The sequence below is a fragment of the Drosophila sulfurigaster genome, chromosome X (genome assembly GCF_023558435.1).
Source record: "Drosophila sulfurigaster albostrigata strain 15112-1811.04 chromosome X, ASM2355843v2, whole genome shotgun sequence".
NCBI lineage: Eukaryota > Metazoa > Arthropoda > Insecta > Diptera > Drosophilidae > Drosophila > Drosophila sulfurigaster.
Window position 1 is genome coordinate 15,028,419 of NC_084885.1, and position 27,135 is coordinate 15,055,553.

A 27,135-nucleotide genomic window follows, 5' to 3' on the forward strand; every position below is an offset into this window, starting at 1 on the left:
TTTGTACATTGACTCCATAAATATAATTAAAGCAGTCGCCAATCGAATTACAAATGAGTCATATGATTTAATTATTTGTAAAGCTGTAAAATACTTGACAGTTTTCCACATCAAAAAATACATAATTTATTTAATTATAAATGCAGCACATGCTTTAATTAGTTCATGCAATACATTTTGTAATTTGTACTTATTACCTAATTAAATCGATTTATATTTAAATACATATGTTATATATACGATTTCATTTCCCATTGGCTGCCAATTTCAGTTGCAATTTGATCAGCAAAAAATCTGCATTTAATTGAAGTTTGACAACACTGCAGCTGAAGTTTTAGCCCACAGCACTCGTGTAACCGCGCACCGTCAAATAACCGTTAATGATGTCCGAGGGCATATGCTGCATAGAAGCGTATTCCTCGGCGTTCGCATAGCGCAGCTTCGAGTGCGGATCAACATAAGGCGCTGGGAGGCCGCTAATATCCGAGTATTTCTTGGCCGGTCTCAGCGAGGGCGGCGCATTCAATGTAAAGTCTGTGTGTGTGTGAAGTGAAGTGTAAATTAATATGACCTTGAATAGCCGCCTTGTCTGGTTTTTAATTAATTAACATTTACATGTTGGCTGTTCCGGGGGCAGCTTTTGATTGCGCTCCATGTTTTGAATTTGACGTAGCGGCCGATATACACAGTTCTTGGGAAACGCAAATGTTTGCTTAAACGTGCGTTTCACTTTAGCACTGCTGCTTGTTGTTGCCTCTGTCATTGTTATTGTTTTGTTCTCTATTTTATTTTAAGCAAAACCACAAAGGTAAACAAATGTTGTGTGCTCAACTGACAGCTGTTTTTTGTTTATCGGTATTTAGTTATCGTTGCAACGATTGGAATGTGCGCGCGACTCACGCATGTCTTATCGATAGCCAAGAAGACTGTTTATAGTGTTGTTCAGTTCGCAAAGTAGAATGAGTCAGTTCATTTCCTTCAGCAGCTAATGTAAATATTTAAAAATAGAAATTTATGAGATAAAAGTAATAAATTCAATACAATGAAGATAATAAATATAATAAATTGAAAACTAAAAATAATTATTGCTTTGTAAGAATATAAATGGAATTACAAATAAGTGATGGTCTAAAATGGGACTTAACTGTCAGTTCTTTTGCGGGTGAATTGATTGCGAACTGGAACCGGAACCACACCGAACTGTGGTTCACTAGGCCAGCACATCAGCAGCAGCAGCAGCAGCAGTACCCTGTGTACGTGGTGTGTGCGTGTGTGTGTGTACATATAAAAAGTTTGTATATAGAATATTTGCATTCGCACACGTTACCGTTCACACATTAAGCAATGGCGCGCAATGCAGGCGGAGGAGGCAACAGCGGCGCCAACAATAATACATCCAAGGCACACAGCAGCAATAATTCCTCATCACAACCGGCAGCAGCGACAGCTTCGGCAGCTGCAGCAGCAGCAGCAGCCAATGCCAAGCACAAGCAGCGCAGCAGCAGCGCCAACAGCAACAGCGGCGGCAGCGATAATCGCAATAGCAGCATGGGCGGCAATCTCTCATCCAAATTAATGCTGGACAAATGGAAGACTTTGATCGGATGCGTGTGCTTGGCCATCGCTAGCTACTTTGGCTATTTGGGCTATCTGGAGACACGCGTGAATACGCCATACGACAACCAAAAGATGGCGCTGCACACCGATCATCGCGATGATCCCGAACGCTATTGGGGCACCTATCGCCCCCAAACGTATTTCGGCTTGAAGACACGCGATCCCCACTCCCTGGTCATGGGTCTCATGTGGTATACGCCCAGTAATCTGGGACCCGGTGGTCAAGGCATACGCCATTGGTGCGATATGGGCGACAAGCTGGATGGCTTTGGTTGGACTCATCACGATGGACGCAGCTTTGGCGTGCAGCAGATCGATGATCTGCCCTTCGAGCTGAAGACCTCGTTCGTCAAGTATCCCAGCGGCAAGGAGTATGGCGGCGATTGGACCGCCCGCATCTCGGTGCGCAACACATCGCGTGCCTGGGATCGAAGCATCTCGCTGATCTGGTATGTGGCGCTAGATGAACGCACCAACGGGCACATTAAGTACGTCTCGGATGAGAAGAGCCCCGAGCCGGGTGTCTATGGCGAGACGCAGGGATTGGGCGAGTTCCAGGTGCGTTTTAGCGCCGTCAAGGGACGCATCCTGCACAAATCCTATTTGAGCACGGTGGCACCATCGCTGGGCAAGCTCAAGGAGACGGTGTTCTCGCATTTCCGTGCCTTTGCCAACAAGCGAGGCAATCGCTTCATTGGCCTGCCCGGTGAGATTGTCTCGCAGAATGGGTTGCCAGCCGCCAATCCCGAACCGAATTTCATTGCCATTCAACTGACGGCAGAAGTGGATTTTACGCTGGACATAACGTATCAATCGACATCGGGATTCGCGCTCGGAGAGAGCATCACAAGGCCGCCCACGGGACGCGCCTATACCGACTCGCTGCAGGCGAAGATCGCGCAGTTTGAGCAACGCTTCGAGGACACCTTTAAGCTGGCCGCCAAAGGTTATGGCGCTGAGGAGATACAATTTGCCCGCAACGCCTTTAGCAATATGTTGGGTGGCATTGGTTACTTCTATGGCGCCAGTCGCGTGCAATCGGTGCACACCCAGAATCCGGTGCCATATTGGAAGGCTCCACTTTATACGGCGGTGCCGTCGCGCAGCTTCTTTCCACGCGGTTTCCTCTGGGACGAGGGCTTCCATGGGCTGTTGATTAGCGCTTGGGATGTGGACATTGAGCTGGACATCATTTGCCATTGGTTTGATCTCTTGAACGTCGAGGGTTGGATACCCCGGGAGCAGATTCTGGGCATTGAGGCGATGGCCAAGGTGCCTGAGGAGTTTGTCACGCAGCGCAACAGCAATGCGAACCCTCCCACGTTCTTTTTAACACTCCGTAAGCTGCTCACCCAGCACAAACAGCAGTTGTCGCAAAAGGGTCGATTTGCCACTCTGGAGCGACTTTATCCGCGGCTGCAGGCCTGGTTCACCTGGTACAACACCACGCAGCGAGGTAAGTTAACGCGCAAAGCTACGACCCGATGACTTGTTCCAGAAAAGTGAAAAGGGTCGATTAGTAATTTAAAAAAGAGACATTTCCAACAGTTTTGTAGATCCATTAAGATTGTGCAACCCTTTCACTTTTTGAAGAAAAGTAAGCGAAGAGAGACACATCCAAAAGTTTTGTAGATTCCATCCATGTTAAGACCCTTTCACTTTTGGCAGAAAGGTCTATTATTTAAGCGAAGAGAGACACATCCAAAAGTTTTGTAGATCTATTAAATGAAAGATTGTGCATCGCAGGCAGCCAAAGGCAGAAAATGTTGAGACCTGTTCACTTTTGGTAGAATAGCAAAAAAGAGTCTATTTAACTATTTAACTGAAGAAAGAGCTTTAACAATGTTGTAGATCTTTTAGCTAAAAGGAAAAATTATAGTAAAAGATCTATTCGCCAACCTAATGAGCATTTGAACGGGCTATTAGCTATGAGATTTGACATTGGAGGCAACAAAAAACCGTTCCGACAATTTTGAAACCCGTTCAATTTTGTCAGAATAGCAAAAAAGAGTTTTAAAGAACCTTAACAATATTGTAGGTCTATTAGCTAGAGGGAAAATAAAATTAAAAATATATATTCGCTAACTGAATCAGCATAGCAGACAGCGAGAGAGAGCATCTAAAATTTGGACAACTGTTTACTTTTGGTAAAATTAGATAAAAGAGTCTATTAGCTAACTAAAGTTAAAGAGGTCTAGAGAGATGGAATTTAAAGGACTATTATCTATGAGATTGTGCATTTGAGGGAGACCGTTCCGATTACTTTGAAAAAAGTAAAGAGCGTCTATTAAGTGACAGCAAGCAGCGGGAGACAACTTCGACATTTCGAGACCCATTCTTTTTTGCAAAAAATAATAGATAATGCACTCTCTATAAAGGCAGAGGAAAACAGCTAAGACAATTTAGGGAGCCTTTTACTTGTGACTTAATAGTCCTCTCTGGAGAGAGATTTAGAGGTATTTCTTTCTTTTTGTATTCCGTTGATTGTTATGAATTTAAATAGCGATTGACTTAGTCTCATTGAGGCATTACTTAGTTCTAGACATCAATAAGGAATTTAAGAACATCGATCGTTTTCTCTCATTCTTCACATTCTATCTCAATCTTTTCTCGCTCTTTCTCATGCATGCTCGTTCTATGCTTTGCAGGCGAAGTCTTGGGCACCTATTTGTGGCGTGGACGCAACTCGAGTACGCTGCGTGAACTGAACCCCAAGAGCTTATCCTCCGGTCTCGACGACTATCCGCGTGCCTCGCATCCCACGGATCTGGAGCGTCACGTGGATCTGCGCTGTTGGATCGCGCTCGCCGCTAGCGTGATGGCTGAGCTATCGACGCTGTTGGGCAAGGATGATGTCAAGTACTATGAGACTGCATCGTATTTGACGGACAATGAGCTGATGAATAAGCTGCACTTGGATCCTTTCACAGAGCACTACACCGACTGGGGACTGCACACGGATGCTGTGGCGCTGAAGCATCCGCCGCCAATGACACCGCAACGCAAAGGCGGTCAACGGATGCATCAGCCGCCGGCGGAGATGCAACGCTACACACTGAAGCCACCGGATTACAAGTTTGTGAACACAATGTTCGGTTATGTGAGTCTGTTTCCGTTGCTGCTGGAGCAGCTGGAACACGATTCACCATATCTGGGCAAATTGTTGCACGATCTGCGTGATCCGCAGCTGCTGTGGACGAACTATGGCTTGCGTTCGCTGTCCAAGGATTCGCCGCTGTACATGAAACGCAATACGGAACACGATCCACCATATTGGCGTGGTCCCATTTGGATCAATATCAACTATTTGGCCGCCAAGGCGCTGCGACACTATGGCAAAATCGAGGGTCCGCATGCGGCGAGTGCACGCAAAATCTATGGCGAGTTGCGTGAGAATCTCGTGAGGAACATCTTCAAGCAGTATCAACGGACGGGTTACCTTTGGGAGCAGTACGACGATACCACGGGCGAGGGCAAGGGATGCAATCCATTTACCGGCTGGAGTGCACTCGTTGTTCTCCTCATGGCCGAACAGTTCTAGACAACAAAAACCAGATGCGAGATCTCGCCTTGCTGTGAGTAATTCCTCCTGTGATAGCCTCACGCAAAAAACCAAAACAAACAAAAAACAAAAAGAAATAGAAAAACCTAAAGAGAAAAGCAAACTAAACAAAAGCAAATATATAAAAGTAGAAATCACTTGAGAACCTTATTCTATTCCGTATGTACTGCGATTTTTTTGTTGTCGGTTAGCCTTTAGCCAACGTTTTTATCTTTCCAAAGAACTAATTGCATTATAAAAACTAAATATATCTATGTTAAAAAACGTAGTCTGTGTATGCGTGCGTGTGTGTGTGTGTGTATGAATGATGATGATGCTGTTGTTGTTCATCTCCTGCTGCTCCTCCTGTAATAAGCTGTACAAATTTCCAGAAATCCGACTAACTAAATTAGCGTTAATAGACGAATTTAAGAATTTAAATAAAAACTAAAAATAAAAAACCAAAACGTTTAAATCAATTTAGCATTTTTAATTTAAACTTCATATTTTTTCAGCTTACAAATTGTAGAAACCTTTTACCTAACATCAAATGCATTTAGTATCCTTCCCTTTACGAAACATAACAAGTGTGCTCGACTGTGAGATGAATTATATCTCTATCTCTTATAGTCTCTGAGATCTAGTGTTCATAGACAGACAGACGGATATCGCTATATTGTCTCATCTGTTGACTCTGATTAAGAATATATACACTTTATGGGGTCGGGCGTATTTTGTAAGCACTGCTATTTTAAAGTTCACAATTTTATCTTTGCTACAGGCATAAAGCTATAATACCCTTATACTCTATGGGTAGCAGATATACATATCTAAAAAAAAAAGCATTTAGTATCCTTCCTTTCCCCAAACAAAAAACGAACTCCAATTTTCGTTTGCATTGTTTTCATTTAATTGAAATTCAACATCAAGTCATTATGCTTATAATTAATTGTCATTTGTTGCATTCGGTATGAAAGTGTCTAAAACATTTAAATGTTAACTGCACGATTCTACAATACAATATACACAATTATACAATTACAATATATAATATATAAGACGATACAAGGTATACGAGATATATAGGGATATTTGTTTTGTGTGTGTGTGTGGCGTAAAAAAGAGAAAGCTAATTACAATCTTATTTATACACATTCGCGCGCGCACTCATTATTATTCAGTCACACTCAAAAATACAGCAATCTATTCGTGTAAGAATTAAACCAAAGTACAGAAAATTATTTAGTCAAAGAAAAAAATAAAAAAAAAGAACTATGAGCTATACAAGGAGGTGAGCTTAAAATGCTTACGGCGATACAAGGCGGATTGTTATTATTGCACTCAAAGGAGCGAGGGAGAGACTTAAATGACTAAAGAAATGTACATAAAGTATATATGTAGTATATGTATAAAGGAAGTTATGTTTTTGTTTACGATTACAGCAATATTAATATAGTGAAGTACATGGAACGAAGTCTTATGGCGGCGCTTTGTTTAAGTTCATGTTTTTGTTTTGTTTTGTTTGTTTTGTAGATATTAGTCATTAACACAGTTAGTAACAATTGTTTGGAGATGCGAAGCGTGATTCATTCCGCCTTCGCTTTCTCCTTCTCCTTCTCATTTTCCTCTTTGCGCTGAGCTTTGAATGCAGGCAGACGATCCAAGAGTGCCATCAGTATGCTGCCCGGCAGACGCTGATGCTGATTAATCAGTTCTTCGATCGCTGTGGCCACCTTAAAGATATCCAACAACAACAAGTATTATTAATCAGTTACAACATAAATATGCACCATTTGAATACCTTTATTTGCAGCTCTTGCGCCGTCAGGTTCTCATCGTATTCGATGGGCTTGCCCAGATATGTACGAAACTTGACCGGAAATCCGCCGTAGATCGGATAAACCGGAATGCGCACCTTATTGTACAATCGCATAAAGAACGTACGAAAGATGCCCACCTGACGGAAACCTTCGCGCAGATTCTGTGTGAAGCACGGTATGATCGGCACCTTGGCCTCTTGAGCCACCTTGGCGAAACCGACGCGATTGCGCCACAGCAGCTCGTAGTAATGATCACCGAATTGCGCCTCATAAACGCCGCCCGGCGATATCGCCAACAGATTGCCATCGCGCAATATGCTCACACACGATTGCACCGTCCCCGGACTGACGTGAAACGCCTCCGAGATCGTGCCCCAGCCGGGCAATTTGAACAGAAAACGATCACCGATCGTGTAGATCAATCGCTCCCGCTGCAGCAGCATTCGCGAGTTCAGATAGTACATATCGATGGGGATCGCCCCATGATAGTACACGATCAGCGCTGGTCCCTCCTGGGGTATGTTGTCCAGGCCGATCACCTCGTAGCCGTGATAGATGCGCGCATGTGCATCCCAGATGGCGGCCACAATCTTGCGACCCACGCGCCAGAAATTCCGATCCGTTTGCACCGCTCGCATTATAACTTGCCTGCAAGGGAACAAAGATATGAAAAATTGAATTTCATTTCAAGGTATTTCATTTGAATTATTTTGTAATTTAACTATGTATAGTGGATCACAGCTTATTTCAACCACCTTCAACCGACTTCCAACAATCATTATTAAGAGAGGTATTGAATTTATTTAAACGCTGGATTTTAGTTTATTGTTTTAACCTAAAATATATTAATTCATTTATTTTCTCATTTTTCATTTTCTATATAAATTCTCTATAAAACGAAAACATTATTCAAAATATTTAAAATTTATCTTGAAGATATTTATTATTTATCACAAATCTCAAATTATTTAATAATTCATATGACTGTATTCGAGAAGTGAACATTCATAATAATAGTAGGCAATCACGCATTCAAATATATTCAACAGATTTTTTTAAATATAAAATTTAAGAAATTTCAAATCAACCCTGTAAATGCAATTTAATATATTTAAAATCTTTTGCTAAATAAAGTAAACTTAAAAGATAATATCGATGGACTACTATTTAATTACTTTAGAATGTCTGTATTTTATAATTTGGCTAAATACATAATTGACTTAAATTAAATTAAATCGCTAGAATTTTGTAACAAATTTAATTGTTAATCGAAAACCCTAGAATAAATAGGAATCTATATTCAAATTTCATTTATTAGCAAAAATAAAACAGCATAATATTTTAGAAAATGATAAAGTTAAATATTGAGTTGCAACTGCTTTGAAAAGTACCTTAAATTTGAATTACACTAAAAGGGAATTTATTTTTATACCTACTATAGGGTTGGAGTATATTTTGAATGTAGTACTATATCAATATACCAAATATAGTACTTATTGAGGTATATTAATATGGTATATTTTAAAATTAATACCGCTTTTATTCACAATTGGTAGCAGGTATCTCACAGTGAGCAGACTCGACTGTAGCATTCTTACTTGTTTTATTCGAAATCGAATTAAAACGTGCTCGCATAGTAAATATTTCTACAAATAAATCACATTCATGCTTTTCTAACATACAAATTAAGGTTAACCAGTGTTTACAATACATTGTAATACATTGTATGTAATCAATAGCGGAAATATGTAAGCAATTAATCTCTTATCAATTATACGTATATAGTAAACAATTTTGATTGACATAAAATTGATTATTTTCAACTAATTATTTTCCTACGTGGATTTCTCAACTTGAATGGCATGCAATAATATTCTATAAGATTTCGATTTATCTAGAATTTTCCATATCAATTGCTTAGTTTCCCAACTATAATATAGAGTATTTGGTATTCGACTACACTCTAGACTAGACTGAAAGCTGCGTTGGCTTATGTGCGTTTTGAGTAATGGAGAAATTCTCAAGCCTCATAAGCCAAGGGAAGTGACTTTGCTGATGGATATGAAACACATTAAGCACAGTGATAAGAGGCGAAACATTGTCTTATCAATTGATAACAATAACATACGTAATAATAGTTGCCAAGCGAGTCGGGGAGGCGAGGCTCGCTGTCTGCAGCTACATAGTTAATATCAATGTTGTTTTGCACTTCGACGTGCTAATTAATTGCTAAACTGATAATTATGTTTAAATTTAGTTTCTTCGCGATGGATCAGCAGCTGCAGCTGCAGCATTAGCATTGTCATTAGGGGCAGCCTCAGGTGTTATCAGCATAAAACGCTGCTGCGACTTTCCATATCAAAATCTCAATAAATCAATGGCATGAAATTTTCTATTTCATCTTTTTCAAGTTCACAATTGCGTACAGCAATGTTCTTGATCTTGTACATGAAATCCGCACCTGGTCATCGCGACCCCCAATGTTATGTTCTGTTCTGTTGTTTTTTTTTATTCTACTTCTCATTTTATAACAAGACGCTGATAAGAAGGGCAAACAAATGTTTCGATGCCTATAGCTCGTCACCACTTAGCGACTGTTTTGCGTCTCTTTTGTTGTCAGATACAAACAATAACAGCAAGATAAAAAGTCTATGCAGCCTTCCAGCTACTACAACCAAGTTTAAAAATGAAAGTTTTCGAGCAAAAAAAAACTAAGCAATTACATTTGAAAATAAAACTCAAGTAGCTAGACTAAGTCTGAGTTTACAGATCAAATTTGCAGTCTCTAGCGTTTATAGTCATCGAGAACAACATTAATTTAGAGGCGGACGGACGGAAAGACGGATCGATGCAACGTTCTATTGCATTGCAAACAACCTGTGCCTGTCCCTTATTTGCTCATGGTTAATGAGTATGACGCAATGTGACTTGCACGACTATAAACTACCCTGCATAATTTTATTTAATACATTTTTGTTCACTGATTTATAAGTTATACATATTTATAACTCTCTTAAATATATAAATTTTGTTTGTTTATGTCTAGCATGCCCCATTTCCACATTTATTACAGGGTACAGGGTACAGGGTATAAAACGCATTAAATTTTGTTTAGTTTAGCAATATATCAATTAAATGTGTGCACAACAGCGATAGATAGAGAGAGAGAAAGGGAGAGAGAACAAACTTAATAAATTGCGTTACATTTAACAGATAAAATGCGTCTAGAGATTAGCGTGATGTCAAATAATGAATGGAACCTGATATCGTTAGTAGGCGGTTGTCATATATAATCAAGAACCTTGTTATCATTTTATACAATAAAAAAAAACAACAAAGCAATGCCAGCATATAAAAGAATACAGCTCTAGTTTAAAATTGAAATCGCTTATCGAATGCTCATGACGCACTGCCGCAACATGCTACACATTATTAGTAAAACAAAACCGAGAAAAAAAACCTACAAAATTATACAGAAAAAAATGTCTGTAATTAACTAAGAAAGAGAGAGAGAGAGAGAGAGAGGGTGAGAAGCATCTGAGTTAGAAGAGTTATTCTATCTACTAGTCGGATTATAGTTAATTAGCATTAGAGGAACCGGTTTAAAATTGTCTACATTACAATGTGGCCTTTTGGAGAGTTAAGAGCTACGTAAATAAATAATGCAAAGTCAGCGTTGAGTGGCACTTGCTCAACAGGCAGAAGGTTCAAGTGTAAGCTAAGCTACATTCATATATATGTATGTATGTAAGCTTTTGCATTCGAGGGGGAGTTGTTGTTTTTCCAATTTTTTGGATTTTTGCGAACGTCGATTTCAACGAGGGTTGCACAGCGGTTCAGGAGTGTTTCTTAGCGAACCGGTTTACCATTAATTTTTTATTTATTTATGCGTACTAAAAGTGAAGGTTCGAAAATCAAAAAACAGCTTTTATCCGGATCGAATTGTAACTTAGTTTCTTTAACTTATCAGAATCTTAATCTTATTTTATTAAAGGTTCTTTGCCGAAAACCTTACAAAAATTAAAAAAAAAAAATATATTTTCAAAAAAAACATTTAAAAATTTTATCAGATCCCAAAAAACCAAAATCTGGTGAAATGTGTGAATTCACAATCTAAAAGTCACTCTATACAAAATAAACATGCTTTAACTAAACTTGATCTAGAAACCTTTTGAACCTTTTAGGTACGACCCTCAAATTCAAATAACAAAAGCTTGCAGCCCTGATACGAAATTCGTAAAACAAATTCACAAGAGTTCAATGGCAAAAGTGCAATGACAGCAAAAGATGGACAAAAACAAGCATAACAAAATAATATATATGTATGTATATATATTCGTTATGTATATATATAATCGGGTGGCGTCAGCATTTCTTACCTGTGCAGCTTGTAGATGAAGAGCACCAAGAATGATATATAGATGAGGGCAACGAAGACCAGCGGCAACAGGAATGTTACAATCAGCGGCGTTAGGAAGCGATATAGCCATAGTGAATAGTCCAGATCGATGTATGTGGCTGCATTTAAACATATCACCCAATTTCAAAATCAAATTCCATTTCGAATATTTCGATATATGAATTGTTATTTTGTGTTTGTGTGTGTGTGATACTTACAAAGCATGCTTTGGGGATTCTTGATGAAATTGGCCAGAAAGTCCATTTTGAGGTATTGGTTTTTGTTAATTTATTTTTTTGATTATTTTTATTGTTGTTTGCCACTTATGGCTGAGGTTTCATGGATAACGTTTTCTATATTTTATTGTTATTGTTGTTCTTGTTGCTTCTGTTGCAAATGTTGGCCTAATTTTCACTTGAAGCTTACTTTCTTTCTTTCTTATGCTTTGGACTGGAAATTGGTTTGTTGTTGTTGCTTCTGCTGGCTGCTACTGCTATTATTGTTGTTGTGGTTGTTGTTGTCGATTCTCTCACCGGCTTCGTCGTCGTCTTCTTCTTTGACGTTCGCCCTCAGGTGTTGTTTTTATTTTTGTTTGTTTGTTCTTTTTGTTGCTGTTGTTGCTTGTGTGTTGTTCATCGAGACGATGGCAACTCATTACTGGGGCGCAAATGTATAGAAGGCGGGTCTTTCGCTAGGGTCCGTTAAGCATTTACATACATTTTTAATTCATACAAAATTGTTGTTCATTGTTTTTGTTGTCAGCGCGTCGCTGGTTGCGTTTCGTTGTTGTTGCTGTTGTTGTTGTCGTCGTGCTGCCCGTCCGTCCGTCCGCTTGCTTTATTGACAACTGAGGCCGAGCAGCGTTTGCCACATTGTGCTTGATGGGTATAGTGCGCCGTATGTTTTGTTTTATGTTAATGTTAATAATAAATAAATACTAACTAGTGGTGTGAGTCCAATCCCCAAATAAGGTATTGCGGCCAGCGTGACCGCATCCTCAATTCCTCAATTTTACCATGTACGCATATTGTATGTGTGCTTCCTAGTATATTTTGCAATAGACCCAGCTGGCAACACTACACATGCCACAGCTGTTTTTCTGCTTTGGCAGGTGTTGCACGATATCGATACCGATATATGAAATCGATAACAAACAAACTTGCTCTAGCTGTGCGTGCTGCACGTGTTTTAATTTTGCATTTTGAATTCAAGCAAATAACACAAAAAGTGGTAACAAAAACTGTGAACAATGGGTAAATTTCGTTCGAAATTGAAGCGCCACAGCAAGGGCAAAAACTGGAGCAAGGGCCAGTCCGCCGTCTCGAATCCGGATCAAATGAAGCATCGCCTCAAAGCCAAATCGCGTTTCTTTCAGCCAAATTTGAATTTGGGTAAGCAAAGTACCAAAAAGTTTTCGTTTTTAAAAGGGGTCGCTTATGAATTATGATGTTTTATTATTAGCTGCTGCAGCTGGCACAAGCAATAACAATGGCCTCACCATGGAGGCGGTGCACAAACACGAACAGCGTCTCGCATACAACACAGAGACGACAACAGTTAGCGACGTGGCCGGTAGCCTGAAATCCTTTAGGCTGGACGACGCTGATGACGATGGCATGTCGGGAATGTCCGGCACACAGCCGAGCACCGTTAAAACCTTCCAGACCTTTGCGTCCAACTACAGCAGCTGCAGCAACGTGAGCTTTAAGAAGCTTCTTACTGGCTTTCGCGCCTCATCCGATTTGCACAAGGAGATGCTTGCTATACTAAGCGCTCTTACCGAGATCATACGTGAACGTGGCGGCGGAGAGACATCCACCGAGTACTTCCTTTTATTGCTCAATCAAATTGAGGCAGCCACCGAAGAGCGCGACATCATTGCCGGCATCGCTTTGCTTTCCATGGGCATCAAGTCGGTGCCATGGCCAGTGCTGCGCAAGCGTTTCGATCAAACGGCGGCCACCATCCAGCAGCTACTGCAACGCTTTATCGACTCCAGCAATCAGTCAGTCATTCGCTATGTAAGTATTTTAAAGTCTATAGAAAGTATCGTGGTTAGTGAACGATTTTTAAAGTTCGTTTTTTTGATTGAGGGGTCTCGATTTCAGTCTTATACATTGAGTCTAAGTAAATATTCAATTAATTGTTGCTTTTAGTTGATTGGCTGCATGTCGGTGCTACTGCGTGCCCAGGATTATGCCACGTGGTCGTACAGCTCGACGTTCCAATACTTTGATGCACTGCTCGCCTTTAGCATACACTCCCGTCCCAAGATACGTAAGGCAGCACAACACGCTATCGTCTCGATCATACATGGCAGCTGCTTCATGCTGCCTACCGAAACGGGACCAGATACTGAGCCGGAACCATCGAAGATAAAGCATCATCCGGCTGGGCCGCGTGTTACCAAATTCTGTCTGTCGCAATTCAAGCCCGAGGTGCTGGCCAACGCTCAGACCACAGTGCTCTACACTCTGGCACTGCTGAAGGATACACTAGCCGGTTTTCGCACCGAGGACATACGCAGCGTCTGCGAGCATTTACTGTCCATCATGACGGCTGCCAATGTGCTGGTGCGCACCAATTGCTTTCAGGCATTGCACGCACTCTTCCTCACCCGCAGCGCCAATCTGAATGCCACGCTGTGTGCGAAGTTGTTGGCCGCCATACATGAGTATCGTCCGGATCGCAGCGATGTTCGTCAAACACTCTCATGGATCACAGTGCTCAAGGAGGGTCACGTGCATCTGGCCACCTTGCAACTGGACTTGTGCATACAAGCGTTGCCGCGTCTCTTTGACGTCTGCACTACAGATCTGTGGCTATCGGATCGCAGCGAATTGATTGTCGGCGTCTCCAATTGTATTAAGGAGCTGCTGCAGGATTGTGTGGCACGTGCCTGTGCCACCAAAGAGCTGGCCGATGTGCATCGTCAGTCGGTGACTAAGATCATTGGATCGCTGCACAAGATGCTAAATGCACCATTCGGCGAGATCTCCAAATATGTCATACTCATCTTTGGCATTGTGTTTGAGGCGTGCGGCAAGCATTTTGGGTAAGTGTGGAACATTGATTTTAAGAATTTGAATATACTATATGTGAATTTTAGCATAATTATACAATTATACCATGCTGACAGTATTCTAGCATTGTCTAGAACATACTGTATGTGCATTTTAGTATAATTATAATACAATATCACACTGGTAGTATTCTAGAATTAACCGTTTGGTCTTTATGCTGTTCATTTATTTGGAATATACAATATGAATTATAGTATAATTATACAATAATTATGAGTGACAGTATATGTGTATTTTAGTATAATTATACTACTATACCATGATGATAGTATTCTAGCATTATCTAGAATATACTATATGTTCATTTAGTATAATTATAACAGTATATCATGCTGAAAATTTATGTGAATTTTAGTATAATTATAAGACTTAGCATGATGATAGTATTCTAGCATTATCTAAAATATACTGTATGTGCATTTTAGTATATTTACAAGGCTATACCATGATGACAGTATTCTAGCATAACCTGTTTGGTCTTTAAATGATAATTTAATAGTTCAGACAGTTCAAAGTGTTTCAAAAAGGTTTATTGATTAATTTTCTAAATTAAATTTTGAAAAACATATTCATATGAATTATATTAAGTTTTCTGTGTTGCATTTCGTACACATTTATAATTACTTATTACCTTTTTGGTTTTGCAGTGCGGAGCTGAGCAATTCGCTGGCCACAATTGGCAAACGCATCGACAGCCAGGGCGCACTGCGTCTGCAGATCGAGCACACGGTGATTAGCGCCATCAAGGCGCTCGGTCCCGAACTGGTGCTGAAGGCGCTGCCGCTCAACGATGGCAGCGGCGGCGTGAGCATGGAACGCTCCTGGCTGCTGCCACTGATGCGCGAAGGCGCCACCGGCGCCAGTCTGCAGTTCTTCTTGGAGCATGTGATACCGCTGGCACAGCACAGTCAGGTCAATTGGCGTAAGTTCGCCGCTGACGAGAAGAACGTGTCGAAGGCGCACATCTATGAGCTGATCAGTTGCCAGCTGTGGGGTCTTTTCCCCGGCTTCTGTCGTCATCCACGTGATCCCGAATATCTGCGCCAATTGGCGCCCACATTGGGCGAGGCACTGCAGCATAATCCCGAGTTTCGGGCGGCGATCTATGATGGTTTAATCGAGCTGCTTGACGAGAGCCAAAGTCCAGAATGTCACGCGGCCATAGCGCAATATGCACGCAACTTTCTGCCGCGTCTCTTCAACATCTACATCCAGAAGCCGAAGGGCACCTACGAGGCGGATCTACGCAAACGGGCTCTCGATGTGATACGCTTGTATATTGCACGTGCTCCCGCCGATGTGCAGAATCAGCTCTTTGAGAGCGCTCAGGAGCTGTTGGCAGGCAGCGCAGTGGCCACGTTCGAGTACGATGCGTATTTCGACATCAACGCGGCCATTGTGTGTGTGCAAAAGTGTCGCGGCATCGAGGCCTATTTCGAAAAGTATATGGCGCCTGTGTTGCGCAACGACAAGTCCAAGCTGGTGTCCCGTGACGAACAGAAGCTGAAAAAGCAGCAGCGAAAGACTTACGAGTAAGTGCAGCAATTTGATATTCAAATACCCATTATTCATTTTTCTTTTCTGCCTTCCAGATTGCTGCGTGAGCTGATGACTTCGGAGCAGGCATCGTGCCAGAAATTCACACGCAAGAATTGCCTGCAGCTGCAGCAGATTCTGCTCGAGGCCTTTGATACCACATGCAACGTCTGCCAGGCGTCGCGTTTGCAGTAAGTCTCGAAAGCGATTAGACTAGGGTAGAAGGGTATTATAACTTTGTGCCGGCAGGAAAAGTATGTAACAGACTGAAGGAGGCAGCTCCAATCCTTTTAAAGTTTATATCCATATCCGTCTGTCTGTCTGTCCGTCCCTATGAACACCTAGATCTGAGAGACTATAAGAGATAGAGATATAATTTTCGATAGCAGATAAAGTTTAGCATGTACCCCACAGTCGAGCACATTTTTATGCCCGCTACCCATAGGGTAGAAGGGTATTATAACATTGTGCCGGCAGGAAATGTATGTATGTAACAGGTAGAACGAGGCATCTCCGACCCCATATATTCTTGATCAGCGTCAACAGCCGAGACGATCTAGCCATGTCCGTCTGTCCGTATGAAACACTGGATCTCAGAGACTATAAGATATAGAGCTATAATTTTTTTTTCGACAGCATTTGTTATGTTTGCACGCAGATCAAGTTTGTTTCAATTTTTTTTTTATATACTTTTACTTACAATATCTAAAATACCTTTGCATCTTTCTCCACCACACAGTTGCCTTAAATCACTACTGGACTGTCGCACCAACCTCAAGTACAACGATCAGCTGGTGATGAAGGCCATACCAGAGGCTGTGCTCAACTACAAGGACTTCTCCACACGCAAGGAGCAGGTGGCCGAGCAGCTGATCAAATTGATTGTCAATCTGTATCAAGAGGCGGGCAAAATCAATGAGTTCGTGGACATTCTAATCGCTGGCTTCACCGGCGACGAATCCCTATCGACAAACACAATTCTCGCCTTCCGTGCGGTGCTGCAACAGCAAGGACAACATCTCACAGTGAGCACTTTGGAGTTTGTGCTACAACAGGTGTCGGTGTTTCTGGTGCAAAAGTCCAGGCATCAGGCAGAGGCTGCCGTTGCCTTCCTTATCACATTCATCAAGGTGATGCCCATACCGCTGGTTGCCAATCATCTCGAAACGATTGTAAGTGTAGTGTATGAAGAAAAGAAAACGAAAATTCCTTAACGCAACTGTTTTTGAATTTGCAGATGCGCGCTTTGTCCGCCATGACGAAGGACACGAAGCGCTATTGTCGCATACAGATTGGTTACTTCCTGAAGAAGCTCTGCAAACGCTTTAGCACCGAGGAGCTGGCACGTTTCGTGCCTGGTGATGATGAAGTCACTCATCGTCGTCTCAAAAAGATACGCAAGCAAATGCGTCGTGATACGCGTAAAAAGCAAAACGAGGAGGCGCAAGCTGAGAGTTCTGATGAGGAGCAACTCATTGGCGGCGAATTGGAGCCAAAGAGTTATACGTAAGCGTGAAGTTTGGCTGTGATTATTTTGTACTCTAATTGTAATATTTCGAATGTAGCATTGATGATATTTTGGCCGACTCGGACTCGGATCTGCCCGAGGACATGGACACAGAGGAGGGCGCTGCGACGTCTGGCAAATCCAAAAACAAGACTAAGTCCAAGCAGGCACGCAGCACTTACATACGCGAGGACGAAGACGAAATTGTCGATTTGGCCGATCTCAAGTCCATTGGCAATGTGCTGAGTAAGTTGCCATGCTCTGAAGTTGCTTATGCTCTATTTTAAATGATGATTTTTACTTTTTCAGCGAGTGGTTCGTCGGCTGCAGCTGTGAGCAGTAAACTGGCCAAGGCCAAGAAACCACAATTGGCCAATGGCGGCTTCAAGACCGCCGACGATGGCCGTCTGATCATCAGCGATAAGGCGCTACGTGGCCAAGGCACGGCTGACGACGACGATGACGATGGCTCCGACAGCGATGATTCGTCTGCGGATAGCGGGCATGTGGCCGGTGCCGGTGGCAATCCCAAGCGTGGCATGGAACATGATTCCAGCGATGAGGAGGAACTGCAACAGGCAACAACAGCGAAGCGTAAGCGCAAGGCAACCAGCGATGCCATGAGCATGCGCTCCGGTGTCACCAGCGCCAGCACACGCAAGGGTATCCATCGTCCACTTGGCGGTGGCGGCAAGTCTAGCGATGCCATGTCTGTGAAATCCGGCGTAAGTCGCGTGGCTGGCAGTGAATACAGCACCAAGAAGGCCAAGGGTGACATGAAGAAGAGCGGCAAACTAGATCCCTATGCCTACATACCGCTCACACGCAACACGCTCAACAAACGGTGAGCTTCCTAATACGCTTTTTATTGCTTTATAAATGGCTAACTTACAAATTGTTTTTACACACAGCAAACGCGCCATGAATTCACGCAAATTCAAGAGCGCAGTGCGTGGCGCTGGCGGAGGAGGAGATGAAGCGGCAGCTACTGGAGGCGGAGGAGGAGCCAGGGGAAAAGCCCGTGGAGGCGGACGTGTTGGCAAGAGCTACAAATAGGGCGAGTGCATCATAAAGATAACTCGTAGTTAACTTAACTCTTGCATAACACAAACACACACACAAATTGCTGTTATTTCGCTTAAATAATATAAAAACAAAATATATATATAATCCTCTTATACGAGCATGTTGTGTAGATATGTCTGATATTTAAACAGCTGAGCATGATACGAATATTATGCTAGCATCATTTTTATGGAACACTTTTGACAGCTTTTCGAGTGAGAATGTTCCTAATTGGGATCAATTGTAAGTGGTTGCAAATCTTCCTATGAATGAATCCACATGAATATGTTTTTTTTTTAAATACAATTGTATTTTATTTCAATGAGAAATAAATGATCATATTATAAATAAAAATTGAAAGCGGTTCCCAAGTTATTTTCTTTGTAAATGAATATGACTGTATTCAAACATATTTTCATGTAATCGCAATTGTTTGTATTCAAATAATTCAACAATAGAAAGCATTATTAAACTGATTTACTATAAGTGTTGAAACAAACTGAATGTCTGTTTAAAACTCGAATTTCATTTGAAATAATGCAAGTGAAATAAAGTTACAAATTGCAACGTAACTTTGTATAAAAGAAAACAATGTAAATGTTTATAGCTTTCCTTTACAACTAGCAAACAACTCTTTCATACTTTGTAGCAGACTTAACAGTCACAATTTATTTTTATTATTATTGCTTTTAAGCATCGCACAATTGTGTGAGGCGGCGGTCAAGTGAATTTAAATGCTTTAGAATTGCTTTTCAATATGCGTGCGACGCCACTCGCCATCAGGTTCCAAGCCCGCCATGGTCTCCTCAATGAAATGCAGCTTATTGTTCGCATCCACCAGGATAAGCGAATGTGTCCGACTGCCATAGCCATGCTCCGGGATGTGGACATTCAGGGCACTCAGTCCTTCGCCCCAGCTGGGCGCACGTCGCTTCAGCTCGACATCGGGCCAGAATTTATGCTTGTTCTTCAGCAATTGCAACAGCTCGGCACTTAAGGTTTCCACACTCGAGTGGCCATGCTGTTGGACGATCTGATCGAAGTGCTGCTGACCGTATTGGACTTTCTCGAAGGGAGCATCGGGCAGACTGTTGCCAAAGCCATAGCATTGGCCTTGCTTAAAGGGCGCCAGCGTTGGCGGAACATTGCTAAGCAGATTGATTTCCGCCGGTTTCGAGGAATCACTGAAATAAATGAGAAAGTTGAAGGAGTTGATTAAATGTTGGATTTATTGCTTACCCAATTTCAATGGATACGAAATTGAAGGCACTGTATTTGGTGCAGTCGGCGAGCAGTTGTTGATTGTAGTTGGCAATGTTGTATTGTTCATCCGATTGACGCACAAAGTCAGCGACGATCATTCCGCGTCCTAGTAAGAAATGTTCGTTATTTGTTTGTTGTTGTTGTTGTTCATGCCGTTGCTTGTGCTGGCTGTTGTTGCTGTTGTTATTATGCGGTTGCAAAATGTTTTTGTGCGCTTTCGAAACAAAGAAAGTTTTTGGGGTGCGTTAGGAAACAAGCAGGCAAATGAAAATGGGAATTCAATGAAGTGTGGAAAATGGAAATGTAGGTCATCTATGGGTTTGTATGTGTGTGTGTTGTGTGTTTACCAACTGCATTGCGTGGCTTTGGTTCGCCGGTCAAATTGAGCAGGGCGCCCACCTTAAAGACGCCTTTGTCGCTGCCAATGGCCAACCAGGTGCCACCCTCGCGACCCGGCTCCAGATCGATGCCTGAGAAAATAGAATTTGTTTTTGAGCAGAGCCTTAACAGGGGTTTGTGTCTTCGCTAAGCACTGATTGACACAACTGCTATTCGGTTGATGTCTAAGCTAGGATCGTTTTAGATCCACTTACCACCATAGACCTGCTGGGAGTCAGTCCATTTGGCCACCTGTTGTGTGTCGCGAGCAAAGAACTCGTCGCGATTCGAGGCCAAGATCAGTTTGTAGCCATCAACGCTATCGGGCTGTGAATTAGCATAGAAGAATATCACACACATGCTTGTCGATGCGCACTCCAAATTTGACTCGTCTTGATGATTACTGTGTTGTTTTCAGTCTGTACTCTGTGTCTGTGTTGTTTGTGCCTCTTTCAGTCTCTTTGTTGCTTTGTTCTAGGGTTAACAATTTATCACGAACTTATCGCTGACTTTGAACGCATATATATCAGTATATACGTTTAGCTTATCCGCTTCTTACTTGTTTACGCCACGCCTTCTAGATGCGATTGTGATTACACGTATTGTCAACAAATAAATATATATATGTACATTTCGGATTGTATAATTGTTGTTATTGTTTTTATTGTAGCACTCGCCTTCTTTTCAAATTTGCATTTTCAGCTGATTTTTGTTGTCAACCAACAGCAGCGTGTGACCGTATATTCTCATTTCAAAATCTACTACTTTACGCATTATGGCGCCATTTGTTTGTGGGCAAAAAACAAACAAGTTAATTGAATCTTCAACATTATCAATAAGATTATAAAATGCAGCCTTTCAGTAATATGTATGTATATAGTAGTAATAAAAACAACAAGCTATAACAAATTGCTGTACTGTTTTTCACTAATCGATTTACACTTTTGTGTTATCGGTAGCCCTGGTAGACGAAAGTTGCGACGTCTGGGCTAGTAAATCGATCCGGCAACACTACGCAACCAGTTGAATGCAAAAGGGCCAGCGTCGTTCCAAAAACTGAATCAATTATTTTGTTTTTTTAATGTGCAAAACGCGTGTGTTTATTAACAAAAACTATTACAAACGCAAGTGAATGCATTGGTCAACGATTTAAGCATAAAATGCATGTGATGCACTCTGTTTTATGCAGATATTTTGAACAGTTTTTGTTGAAAAAGCAGCCACAATTCAATTCCAACTCATACACGCGCAACGCGTGCATAAACATACATATAAGCAAAGCATAGAAAAAAGCAACACAAGAAGAAGAACAACAACAACGACAGCAGCAGCGAATGGGTGCAAAAGAGAAAGAAAAATAGAAGAGTGTGGAGCGAGACTGTGGAATAGCAAACAATAATATAATTGATAAAACAAAAAGTAAGCAAGTACAACAACTTGAAACGATTCTGCGCCAAGAGAAGCAAATAGGAAAGGAATCGAAAACGGGAAACAAAAGCGAACGGGAAACAGGCGAAACTATTTTATTTGTGACTCTTGTGTGCCGCGTATTCGTCACCGTCGTCGTTGCCGTCGTCGTCGCTGTCGTCGTCTTCGTCCCTGCGTCAATCGCCTACAACAAAAAAAATATTGAGTGTGTTGTTGCTACTAAAAATAGCAACAAATAGACAAAAAAAACCCCGCAAACGCTGCCGTCGACATCGACGTAGCTGTCGCTTCGAACTTTGGGTTTCGCCTGCTTTTAGTTTCGTTCAGCCTGTTGGCTGAGCTAGGAGTTTGACAACAAAAACAACAAAAACAAACACAATAATAAAATATATATTGAAAAGTGCAATTGAAATAAGCAGCAGTGTTATTTTTTTCGGTTATATTTTGTTTTGTTTGTCGACAAACAGATAACAAATAACAGTACCAAGAGCAACAAGATAACAAAAACAAAATCAACAACAACAATAACAATAATAGTGACAACGGATCAACACAATGCTGTTGAAATTCACAAAAACCAGTGGAGCCGGCGGCGCGGGTTTGGGTTCCAGTTCATCATCCATGCAGGCGACCACAACGTACGCAGTGCGCGGCGGAGGAACAGGTTTGTTATTGCTTATTTCGTATTGCTTATTTCGTATTTGGTATTTCTCTTCTTGTTTATCGCGCATTCCTTCTCGCTCATTTCGAATTGAGCTTTACTTCGCTTATTTTTACCTTTACCTTTCTGCCTTAAGACATAAGTATGTGTGTACTGGGTAAAGCAAACGTATCGATAAATGCTTTGATTTTGATAACGGCTCTTTTCGTCAACAACACCAACACTAACAGCAACAGCAACAGCAACATTCAAATAACTAAACACGTAAAAAAGAAAAACAAAACAAGAGCAACAGCAATAACATTGAGCGGCGCTCTCTCTCTCGCTAAAAAACACAACACATACAAATATGTACATATGTTTGTGTGTATTCGTGTATGTCTATTCTTCACTGTTCGCCCTTACTCCGCCCTCGCTCCGCCCCCCGCAAGCATCGACACGCACGTGTCTACATAATTCAAAACATCATCAGCGCCGCACAGTGGTTAAAAGCTGTGTTATCATTGGGGTAGTTTTGGAAACATATTCGTTATGTTTATTATTGTCATTTAGTTAGACAAATTGTATGCTTATCTAGTTAAAACTTAAGCACTTTCATCCTTTCATTGAATAATTAAATAGTTACCATCCTATTCTAAATATATTTATAAGTTGTTCCCCAATATTATCTTTGCTTAAATAGATTTCTTTGTAGAAAAGCATTAAAGTCTGCACGTTTTTATATTATCATATAAATTGACATAGACGTGCTTCTTTTTCTATAAATTAAAGTAGATTACATTTATAAGAACAAAATTTATTCGACAGCAAACCCTCTTAATAAATAAGTTTGCTGCAGTAGCTTAAACAAAATATTAAATTGACAAATAAAAAGTTATAAATAAGGTTATCGAACAGAAGCAGAAGAAACAAAAACTGACTACTAAATTTATTATAGCAGCGACGAACATTCTGTTTGTTTCTAATCAAGGAATTTCATAATTTATAATGTCTTTTTTGCAATACCCCAGAGCTTTTAATTAATGGTAGTCAAAAATAAAAGAAAAGAAAAAATCTAATGTATTTTTATCGGCGATCTCCCACTGTGCGACAACAACAAGAACAAGAACAACGTTGGCGTTCTCTCGACTTGTTCGAATGTTTGTATGTATTCATTGTACATAATTCTATGTTTTATGTGGGATGCGATGGGGAGGGGGAAGGTTGTTTGTGTAGCTTTTGCGTAGGTCACTGGACACACGTGGCAAAAACAACAGCGCTTTGATCTCGACCATGATATACCCTAAACTCCCCAGCAAATGAATGGAGATATTTGATAAAAGCCAATTAAAGGGTCGATTAGCTTAAATGGACTTTAACGATAATACAGTTGGTATTTATTTGAAAATAATTGTTGAACCGATAAATATGTGTATATACCCATTAGACCCATTCAAATGCTGCAGGGTATTGGAGTCGGTCTGTTTCTTGTTTCTCGCAGATTAGATAGCATAATGGCTTTATTCGAATCCTTTAGGGTTGCTTGTTACTTGCAGTTTGTGTGTCGATTTCCGTTATGAGACCATCGCCATCTTTGTCTGTCGTTCTTCCGCCGGTTTGATTCGATTCGTTTCGTTTCGTTCCGTTGAGTGCTTTTTGCTTGTGTGTGTTTGCCAATGCTCAATTGATAACATTTAATATTGTCTACAAGGTCGAGCCACGCACACACACACACACACACACACACACACACACACACAGTGACCGACCACCTGCCGCGTCTCCAGACCACCCTCAATTCGCTGTCCACTGCCCACGTCTACTCAACAATGTATTCAGTCCTTGACGCTGCTGCTGTTGTCGCTTGGTGGCTAGGACAACAATAAGAGCAATAACAATATCAACAGGCCACTCTTTGTCTTAGCCTCGAAGACAATCGGAAGCCACTTAATCAAGACACAAAATATATATGTGTGTGTGTGTGTGTGTGTGTGTGTGTGTGTGTCTTGGGAGCTTCGAGCCTTGGGAAATGTTTAATCCACTCTAATTGAGAAAGCATGTTGAAGTGTCCTTTTGCATAGCAAGTTGAGACTTCGCAGCAAGTTAAAATTCGCAGCATAAGCTATTTTATTTTAAGTCATTGAGTTTTTATAGGGATTATTTGAGAAACATTTCGATTGGTTGTCATTACATTTTGTTTAATTAAAACAATTTCCAATTGTGAGGCCTTTATTAATTAGAAGTAACCTTTTATTTTTGTTTTTTGTTGGTAAATTAGTAATTGAATAGAAAAATAAATGCACTATTCAAGAAACTGTGAAGCATACTCAGCTGTTGGATTGTCAGTATTATTTTGCAATATACAAAAAATACCAAATGTGATCTAGTGATGTTTATTGAATATATACCATTTTCTTTATGTGGTTGATATTTATTTTTTAAGTCCAGAGAAGCTGGGTCTAATGAAGTGCAATATTTAGCTTTGAAAATTCATAAAATAAAATACTAAATAAATATAATACTAAATATCATTTACTTTATATGGTATATACTTTGTTTTTACATTTGTAAATGCATAAAATAAAATACTAATAAGTAAACAAAGTACTAAATAACGAAATAATATAAATATAAAAATCAAATAAATACCAAAATAAAATGCATATATGGTAAAATAAAATACCGAAATAAAGCAACATTTCATTGGATTGAAATAGGGGTTTTCTGTTCTTGGTACAATTCCAGCATAAATTACAGATCAAGTTGAGTGGAGAGGAAAGCATAACTGACCCACTTAGTGGTTTTCCAATGTCAATACGAGTAAATGACACAACGCGTCGGCGGCTTTGTTTTGCAATATCTGGCCAGACTTGATCTGCTCCTTAGTGGAAATTCTTGTGTGACGTGTTGTGCGTCAGTCAATCTCTGAGGGGGATTTTTCGTTGAATGTTTTGGTGCGGGAATAATTAATAGATCTGCAGTTACATATACATATATGTATGTAGTACATATGCATATGTATTACTGGAAGCCGTAACAATTTAACTATGTCCAGCTCTCAGCGAACTCGACCTCTCTCTCTCTCTCTATCTCTATCTCTCTCTCTCTCTCGCTCAGTCTTTCTCCATCTCTTAATTGGTTCGTCAAGTCTCGTGACTAGACTTTAGTCAGCAAAATGCCGACGACAAGTTGGCCTCCACAAACAGTCAGTTAGTCGGTTAGTCAGTGCTGACAAATATTTTCTATTATATGCTATTATATTATATAGCATGTGCAATTTTCTGCCCGCTAAATTTGTTAATGATCTAGGGGCGTTTTCGCGTTGCGTCGCATCGCATCGCATCGCATTGGATTTCAGGTTCTCCAAGATATCATTTGTTTGTCTATTGAATTTGTTATGGAATGCTGTCGATCTCTCTCTCTCTTTATCATCTCTCTTCTTCTCTCTCCCTTTACCTATATGTTTCTCTTTCCATCGCTTTGTTGCAGTGCATTTGACAATTTTGGCGAGCCCCCACCTCAATTATTTTGTTGTTACGATGTTTTTCACACAGTCAACCTACTAGATCGGCTATAGACAGTCGGGTAATGCATCATTAGATATTCGCAGTCTCCCTCGGCTTCATCTCTCTCTTTTCTCCCGCTCTCTCACTCTGCTGAGTCGTGTGTTATTGTGCCACCTCACAAGTCAACGTCAGCAATTGCGGCAGCGTCAAAACAAAATGATTAGTGTTTGTTTTTGTTGTTGCTATTATTATTATTATTTGATATCGGATTTTCCCTTGTGTTCGATTCAAATGAATTTGATTTTTTTTTATCTTGTGAGCAATGCTTGAAGAGTCCATTAGCTAAAAGTTTTTTCTTTGAGACCATTCTTTAAACTCGAGTTTTTTAATTGATCTTAATATTGACAGCACTCGCTGGATAGAACTTTTAATGTGTTATGGTATATTGTTGAACAAGCAGTATTATTTTAATGCTGACAGGGTTTTCGATTGCAAGAATATTCTCTGAATTGAATAATGGGAATATTATATTTTTAAAATAAATGGTATATTGATCAACAAAGATTGATTCAAAGATTATTCTTTGATTAATGTGAATATGGTATTTCTAAAATAAATTGTTCAACAAACAGTATTATTTTAATACTGTCTGAATTTTTGATTCGAAGATTATTCATTGAATGAAATAAAAGTTTATCAACAATTTAATATTATACAAAGAAGCATTTCTCAGTTATTATCTGATGATAATAATAATAATTTCATTAATTATCCCTTTGCTATATTCCTGGTTAGGATAACTTTATCGTCGGTTATACCCATATGCGAATTGTTGTCTTTTTGTTTTCGTTTTCGTTTTCGTTTTAATAACATTATAATGCACAACAATCAACTGGGCTACAAATTTCTATAAAATTGTTGAAGGCAAATAGCAACGCGACGACAACAACAATAAAATGCAATCAAAGTCTTTATGGCGATCGCATAAAATACATTTTTAGTGTGGCCGTATTTGCAATGAGGAACCATAAAATGACTCAGACACAAAGCACAAAGTGAAATGTGAAATGTGGGCCAAAGATTTGCATTGTCACGGGAATGAATCGCAGAGAACGTGACAGCGACAACAGCATCAAGAGAGAGACTGTTGAACCGATCTGTAAAGTTCAAGTTGGAGCATTGCAAGTCCACGTGGAGAGTGATAAAATAATATCTGGGTTTAGATAACTTCATCTTGGTTAAATAATCACAGTTTGTTAATTACATATTCAGGGGTCTTTAATTATAAATTATTAGCTTGCGCATTCGCTGCTGGACTCTGAATTCATTTCATTTGCAATAATCGATTGTCC

At 40.4% G+C, this 27,135-nt stretch overlaps 6 protein-coding genes across 9 annotated transcripts in view; 3 read left to right on the top strand and 3 right to left on the bottom strand.

Annotated features, from left to right (window-relative positions):
• Positions 1–141: 141 nt before the first annotated feature.
• Positions 142–860, bottom strand: LOC133849041 (INO80 complex subunit C). Its single transcript, XM_062284866.1, has 2 exons — positions 616–860; positions 142–534 (listed from the first exon to the last, which is right to left on the bottom strand). The coding sequence occupies exons 1-2, from the start codon at positions 761–763 to the stop codon at positions 335–337; spliced, it is 348 nt and encodes a 115-aa protein (XP_062140850.1). The 5' UTR covers positions 764–860; the 3' UTR covers positions 142–334.
• Positions 861–1,190: 330 nt separating this feature from the next.
• On the top strand, positions 1,191–5,633 carry LOC133849039 (mannosyl-oligosaccharide glucosidase). The gene is made up of 2 exons (XM_062284863.1): positions 1,191–3,073; positions 4,266–5,633. The coding sequence occupies exons 1-2, from the start codon at positions 1,345–1,347 to the stop codon at positions 5,156–5,158; spliced, it is 2,622 nt and encodes an 873-aa protein (XP_062140847.1). The 5' UTR covers positions 1,191–1,344; the 3' UTR covers positions 5,159–5,633.
• Positions 5,634–6,044: 411 nt separating this feature from the next.
• LOC133847837 (monoacylglycerol/Diacylglycerol O-acyltransferase) lies at positions 6,045–12,361 on the bottom strand. Its single transcript, XM_062283091.1, has 4 exons — positions 11,596–12,361; positions 11,358–11,496; positions 6,960–7,626; positions 6,045–6,891 (listed from the first exon to the last, which is right to left on the bottom strand). Exons 1-4 carry the CDS (start codon positions 11,639–11,641, stop codon positions 6,745–6,747), a joined length of 999 nt encoding a protein of 332 aa, XP_062139075.1. The 5' UTR covers positions 11,642–12,361; the 3' UTR covers positions 6,045–6,744.
• Positions 12,362–12,526: 165 nt separating this feature from the next.
• On the top strand, positions 12,527–18,683 carry LOC133847832 (RRP12-like protein). Its single transcript, XM_062283080.1, has 10 exons — positions 12,527–12,768; positions 12,839–13,398; positions 13,534–14,432; positions 15,108–15,992; positions 16,053–16,187; positions 16,736–17,168; positions 17,234–17,502; positions 17,562–17,749; positions 17,813–18,347; positions 18,415–18,683. Exons 1-10 carry the CDS (start codon positions 12,627–12,629, stop codon positions 18,557–18,559), a joined length of 4,191 nt encoding a protein of 1,396 aa, XP_062139064.1. The 5' UTR covers positions 12,527–12,626; the 3' UTR covers positions 18,560–18,683.
• A 519-nt stretch (positions 18,684–19,202) lies between these two features.
• Positions 19,203–20,917, bottom strand: LOC133847838 (transport and Golgi organization protein 2). 3 transcript variants are annotated; one of them, XM_062283093.1, is made up of 5 exons: positions 20,769–20,917; positions 20,425–20,683; positions 20,179–20,301; positions 19,808–20,045; positions 19,203–19,752 (listed from the first exon to the last, which is right to left on the bottom strand). In XM_062283093.1, exons 2-5 carry the CDS (start codon positions 20,567–20,569, stop codon positions 19,308–19,310), a joined length of 951 nt encoding a protein of 316 aa, XP_062139077.1. In that variant the 5' UTR covers positions 20,570–20,683; positions 20,769–20,917; the 3' UTR covers positions 19,203–19,307. The 3 variants fall into 3 exon arrangements, with proteins under 3 accessions (XP_062139077.1, XP_062139076.1, XP_062139078.1); XM_062283092.1 differs by having other exon boundaries at positions 20,425–20,903; XM_062283094.1 differs by having other exon boundaries at positions 19,808–19,937; positions 20,425–20,897.
• A 300-nt stretch (positions 20,918–21,217) lies between these two features.
• Positions 21,218–27,135, top strand: part of LOC133847831 (nuclear factor of activated T-cells 5) — a 54,204-nt gene continuing 48,286 nt past the window's right edge. The window contains exon 1 of one of the 2 annotated variants that reach the window (XM_062283077.1): positions 21,218–22,301. In XM_062283077.1, the coding sequence (XP_062139061.1) occupies positions 22,193–22,301 (109 nt within the window). In that variant the 5' untranslated portion in view covers positions 21,218–22,192. The remainder of the gene's footprint in view (positions 22,302–27,135) is intronic. The other variant, XM_062283079.1, reaches the window with a different exon arrangement.